This window comes from Podarcis melisellensis, assembly GCF_964234715.1.
Source record: "Podarcis melisellensis genome assembly, chromosome: 10".
NCBI lineage: Eukaryota > Metazoa > Chordata > Lepidosauria > Squamata > Lacertidae > Podarcis > Podarcis melisellensis.
The window spans coordinates 49,555,312-49,561,439 of record NC_138542.1 but is presented as its reverse complement, the minus strand read 5'-3'; the positions used below and the strand labels follow the sequence as shown (position 1 = coordinate 49,561,439).

General features: G+C 45.3%; 1 protein-coding gene across 4 annotated transcripts in view; it reads left to right on the top strand.

Moving 5' to 3' along the window:
• The first annotated feature begins 875 nt into the window (after positions 1-875).
• The window catches only part of TOM1 (target of myb1 membrane trafficking protein), a 30,867-nt gene continuing 25,614 nt past the window's right edge, over positions 876-6,128 (top strand). For 3 of the 4 annotated variants that reach the window (XM_081928319.1, XM_081928320.1, XM_081928318.1), the window contains exon 1: positions 876-1,035. In XM_081928319.1, coding sequence (XP_081784445.1) covers positions 984-1,035 — 52 coding nt within the window. In that variant the 5' untranslated portion in view covers positions 876-983. Of the gene's footprint in view, positions 1,036-1,466; positions 1,633-6,128 lie in introns of those variants that run through there. The other variant, XM_081928321.1, reaches the window with a different exon arrangement.

Sequence of the window (6,128 nt, the reverse complement as noted above, 5' to 3'; positions counted from 1 at the left end):
GCTGCATATTCCAGCATTGCAGGAGGTTGGACTAAATGATCCTCAGGGTCCTTTCCAACTCTACAAATTCTGTGATTCTGAATGACTTTGTGCCTGCTATGCTGCCCAAGTTGAAATACTGTCCATTTACTCTTCAAGCGAACATTCCTGTGCGTGATTCTTTTGTTTGTGAGTTTTTTTGTGGTTAGGCAGGATTTAAACACACTCCCAAAGGAAGTTCTAGTGACCGAGAATGCTGGAAGCAGTTTAAAATTTCTATGTGTGCTTTTAATTGCTGTGTTAACAGACAAACCTGCCTCTCCAACTAAGCACCAGGCTATGAAGCCCATCATCTTTCCCAATCATATCTGTATCCTGTTCTTAATCCAAGACTAGCTCCAAGCTAGTTTGCTACAGTTCCAGCAGCTGCTGAGGTTTTTGCTCCTGTGCTTCTTTAGTCTGGATGGTAACGGAGGAAAAACATTTTCGTTTGGCAGGCGCCACAACGATCCATGAAACCCGCAGGTACGATTGCAAAAGACCTGCACTGGCCACGTTTCTATTTCAAAAGCAGCAACTGCCTAAGGAACATATTAGACCACAGGGGAAGGGTGGAGAGAGTGTGGGCGTGCTTGTGTCCCAGTTAACGATCCTCTGTGACGTCACCCGCCACCGTCATAAACCAATCGACCTCTCCGCTGAAAACCTCTACTCCCAAGCATGCTCGCCAAGAAGCAAGTCCCACACTCATTAGGGCTTGCTCTCCCGGCGAGCATGTTTGGGATCGGGCTCTTCCCCTTGGCGCGCTGAGTCATCCCTTCCGTAAAGCTCCCCAACAACATCGCCTTTGAAGTTCAGCTTGGAACGCGCCGGGGCGCTGACGTCACGAGGGCGGGGGTGGGAGGGAGGTCCGCGGACACGCCTCTCTCGGTCCCGAGGAGGTCACGTGACGCGCTCTCGCGGGCCATGTCAGCTGATCTCTGCTGAGCTGTGCGGCCGCGGCGATGGAGTTTCTCCTGGGCAACCCTTTCAGCTCTCCCGTGGGGCAGCGCATCGGTAAGAACGCCGAACCTCGCCGCGGCCCTCCTTTTACCAACTCCGCAAAGTCGCTTCTGTGGCGTTTGCGCCTATTTCCCTTCCCTTCCCCCCCCTCCCGTCGAGGTTCTTACCTCAGGCGGGGGTGGGTTACCTTTACGGTGAATAGGCGGGGTTCAGGGTACCTGGGCCAATGGAAAGACGGGATTATGTTGATCGGCAATGAGTGCTAGCCAATGGGGAGCGAGCTAGTAGGTGGGCTCTCGGGGCTGCCCTCCTAAGCCAATCGGGGCTTGTGGTGAGGGGGGGGAGACGGGAGGAGTCTCGCGCACTAGATAAAAAGTTTTCTCATTTAAAGGGGCCGCGCCCCGCTCCGAGTGGGCGCCACGCCCCCTGGAGCCAAAGCCTCTTCGCTGCTCACCCCGGCCACCTTCCCAAAGCGAGGGGAGGGGCGGGGGCAGGGGGCTGCCTGAGGACAATATGGAGAGGTTGTAAAGTACCTGGCTGAGGGGAAAGTCCCGCTGTCCTCCTCGGCTGCCAACCTAATGGCTCTGTGTAGAGGCGTGGAGGAAGCTGCGAGTGTCGCAACGGCATTTGTTGGCAGGCCACTTTAGACAGGTGCTGCTTTCAGGCCTTCTGTTTGCACCTCCTTGCAGCACTCCAGGCAAGCTGGACCTAGAGATCTCAAAAGCCAATCCTAAAAGTTGCTAGTCATATACGGTTGTTCTGAGGAGAGACACAGAGAGAAGCGCCTTTCCAGAGAAACAGGCTTGATATTCTTTCCAGGGAACCACTAAATGTGTACATGCAGGGCCGGATTTAGGTCCTAAGCTACTGAAGCTATTTGATGAGGTCCTAAGCTACTGAAGGTGATGGGGCCCTTTATATGTCCAGTTGTCCTTTGTCAACAACAAATTGTCACTTTTTTGTTGAATATATGCTGTATGGTAATTTATGGACCTAATAGGTATCTAAAGCCATTTGCCCATAACCAAATATGTATTTTACCAAAGTAATACACAACACGAAACACTGTTGCTGTATGTAGGTTTTATTTTATTTGTTTTTTATCTTATATTTTGGAAATGTACATCCAGGTTTTTTTCCTTTATATTTTTTTGGGGGGGCAAGAGAATGAGGCCTTAAGCTATAGCTTGTTTAGCTTATACGTAAATCCGACACTGTGTACATGGATGGGATAGGCACAGGTTGTGGCCCTTCATCTATGGGTCCATGTGCTGGGATGGCAGGAGCAGCACTGGGTAGCTGGCAGTGTTGACTGGGGCATTGTGGGAAATTTAAACAGCAGTGAGACCCAGCTGCCTGACACTTTGGGTTGTCTAGCCACAAAAAAAGAGCCCGTGGTGGATCCTGGTGGCGGGCCTGCTAGGATGTTTAGCAGATGACTATCGCTGATACTGGCTCTGAGTTGGAAGGCAGGGAAATTTTTATTTCTGAGGCAATCCAGTGGTATCTGTAGGAGGTGTTCTACAAGTGATTATAAAGCTGAGGGTAGATAAATCCCTCAGGATTCCTTGTAAACTCTACACAAACAGGAACACCACAGAGGCAGATTTAGGGGAGTGTGATCAGTTTGGTTGCACTGTGCACAGAGCTTTGGGGTGCCACAATTTTGGCTGCCACTGCACCCCACACCAGAAAGTGGGGGAAGTGGAGTGGGATGCCTAATCCTGTATATTTTCTCCAGGTTTCATTAGTTAAGGATGCACTAAAGGCTGGCAGAAATTAAATGCTCTGTTCTGTCATTCATATCCATCTTCTGACAATGCTATGTTCACTTAAAGCTTCCATAGTGCATGGGAAAATTCTGGAGATTATCAGACCCACTGGTGAGTCAGGATCCAGTAGGTGGAGATTACTGTATTTTTTATTTTTAAAATAAAAGTTAAGATGATGATATAGATATTACGTGGTTAAAATCGGGAATTTTCTGTCCAGTGTAGACTTAATCCCTTCAAATGGTTATTGGTCATGGGTTTGTGACTGAATAATGAAGGATGATTCAGAAGTTGAAACATGAGGAAGAGCTAGCATAAAATGACAGTTCTCTTCGTAGTTACTTATTTCATTCCCATGGCACACACTGATTTGGCTGTAATGTACTGAACTGAGAATGTCCTTCTTCAGAAAATATCTCCTCATAACAATGTATAAGATACTGAATGAAGACTAAATCTATCCAATTAGGATCATTGTGAAGTAGTGCCTGATGAATCATTTGAGTAAACGTGATTTGAAACTGAATGAAATACTGCAATATTTCTTTCTAGGTAATATTTCTAAAATCCCTATTGTATAGTTTGAAAACCAACTTAAAAACTTTGCCCTCTTTCAAGGGAGGCACATGTATTGTTTACAACAATGTAATCAGCACTGAACCATATCACAGAGAATAGCTAGGGTTAAAGTCCGATTTTAAAATCCATGTTTTACAACTGCAAAATTTGCAGCCAGTGCTGTGCGTTAACAATATAATGTTGCCCTTGATGTTCTACCCTGTCTTTAGAATAAATTCTTAATCTGATAGTTGCACTGAGAATTTTCACTGATACATCCTTCCTGGCCTTTATTTTGAAAACAGCTAGTAAATGCTTCAGTTATAGAGCATACCAGAGCCCCCTGAAATCTGAAATAACCTGACCAGCCTGTAAAACATAACACTTAAATGTTGTGTGACAAAATTGCCAGTCGCCACACCCTGGAGGCAAACTGACACCCTCCTGAACTGACTTTGAAGTAAGCCAGAGACGCTTGGAGTGCTCCATTTGCTAACCTACAATTTGGCATGTTTGTTGTCAGTGAGATTTGTGCTCCTGTGTCTGCTGTCTGATACACCCTTCTCTGCAGAAGCCATGTTGCCCTGGGTTAGTTTTCAGAAGGTGTGGATGGTTCTAATTACAGCTCTTGAAGCAGAGCCCAGCATCCAGATCCTTCATGTGACCAATGAATAGCCTTTGTGTTTATGTAAATCTTCATCAAAGCGGTAAAATCCAGGATTTCCTCCCCTCCTTAAAAAAAAAAAATCACTAACTCAAAATCCATCCCATGGATTTATTACAAATAAGAAGCTGGAACTGATTAAAATTCCAGCTGTATGAAGCGCCCGTCTAAAAAGGTGCTCAGTTAGAGTGACAGAAGAGGTTTGTAGCACTGTCAGCACCCCTTTGGCCCACTTCTTTTGTAGATAGTGTTTGAGTGGGTGTGTAGCTCATTCTCTGTTTTTAAGGTCATTCCAGAGGTCCCATGTGGTAATGCTCCCTCCTTTCTTTTTTCATCTGATAATCCCACATTCACTCAGATGAAGGATGGGAGCAATGAGATGATACAGTTTGAGGTGAACGTTGAAGGGTTTTGCATATAGGTATTTCAGGAGACTCCCTATCAGGCAGTTTAGAAAAACTAGTTCAGATTGTCAGGTGTCAGAATTGGACCCACCCACACTCACCCACAACCACTTCCCCTTGAATGCCTGTGGTCTGTCAGAGGGATTGTTAATTGCTGGAAATGGCACTGACAGTTTCCATAAAACATGATAAGCTGAATTAGTAGTAATAACAGCATGTTCTGTTTGGGTCTGGAAGAGAAGTGTGTTTGATAGCGATTTAAATTTGTTTTCCTTTATAATCAATTACTGGAAAATAATTTAATATAATAATATACTTTTTATTTTGTTGGGTTAATTTACTTCAGTCAACTATTTTATGCTATTTTAAATTAATTTAAAGGGGTTTGTGGGGTGGTAGGTCTACATCTACAAGATGCCCACCTTTGTCTTATGCTAGGTAGGAGAAGAGGGAAGTGGGTGGCACTGTGGCCTAAACCACAGAGCCTAGGGCTTGCCAATCAGAAGGTTGGCGGTTTGTATGCCTATGGTGGGGCGAGTTCCCGTTGTTCAGTTCCTGCTCCTGCCAACCTAGCAGTTTGAAAGCACGTCAAGTGCAAGTAGACAAATAGGTACCACTCCGGCTGGAAGGTAAACAGCGTTTCTGTGTGCTGCTCTGGTTCGCCAGAAGCGGCTTAGTCATGCTGGCCACATGACCCAGAAGCTGTCTGCGGGCAAACGCCGGCTCCCTCGGCCAGTAAAGCAAGATGAGTGCCGCAACCCCAGAGTCATCCGCAACTGGACTTAATGGTCAGGGGTCCCTTTACCTTTCCCTAGGTTGGAGAAGAACAGCCTCTTTCTCCCAAAGATCTCATGGAGGCCTTCCTATACCCAAGCCGGCAGCTGAGCCCTGTCCCCAGTTTGCATGTCCTAACACCTTCAGTGGCAAAGGTATTCTGGCCTTCATATACTTCTGGTCTAGGTACATAGGTGCAGGTCCTAGGCCTATATCTTCAGAGACAGATGTCTGTTCTATCACATTTACTTCCTTTCAGAACTGAATAATCATCATAATAATTATAAATATTACAGGACACTTTGAAAAATTGGATTCAGTATGCTTCCCAGTTGTTACCACAGCAACGCTTCCAACAATCCTACAAGCTATGCTAGTATTATATCAGTGTTGCAGGTATGCGGCTGAGTCTAAAATATGAGTCTATGGTCCCTAGTGAGAATATGGTTAAGCTCTTGGCCTGCAATAAACCTAGCAGTAAACCCCACTGAACTGAATGCTATCCACCCGCTGTAAAACTTTGCCTGTGTGTGTTCTGTGCTGACCAGCAAACACATCATGGAAAGTTGTGTAGAATTTAACACGTGGACATTTACTTTCATTAAAATAGACGAAATACTGCAATACATCTGTATCTCTATATATCTATCTGTCTGACAATCGGTGTGCATGGCGAAAATGTGCAGCCATAGTTCTGAAAGCAGTTTGGATTTTCTGTGTTTATTTTTTACTTAGGATATGCAGCATATGCCCAGCCTTCCTTATGTATTGTTGCTCACATTGTCGTTGGATTTATTTGCTAATCTCACTCCTGTCTCACCATGTACTGGCTGGTGTTGGTCTCTGCTCTGATTTCTGTGTGTACTTTACATGCGTCAAAATACAAGGAATTGTTTCAACTTCCAAAGCTGTTGCTGTTGGCCATAATAAAACTGGATTCTAAATTGGTGGATTAATAGTCATCTAGTTGTTTGG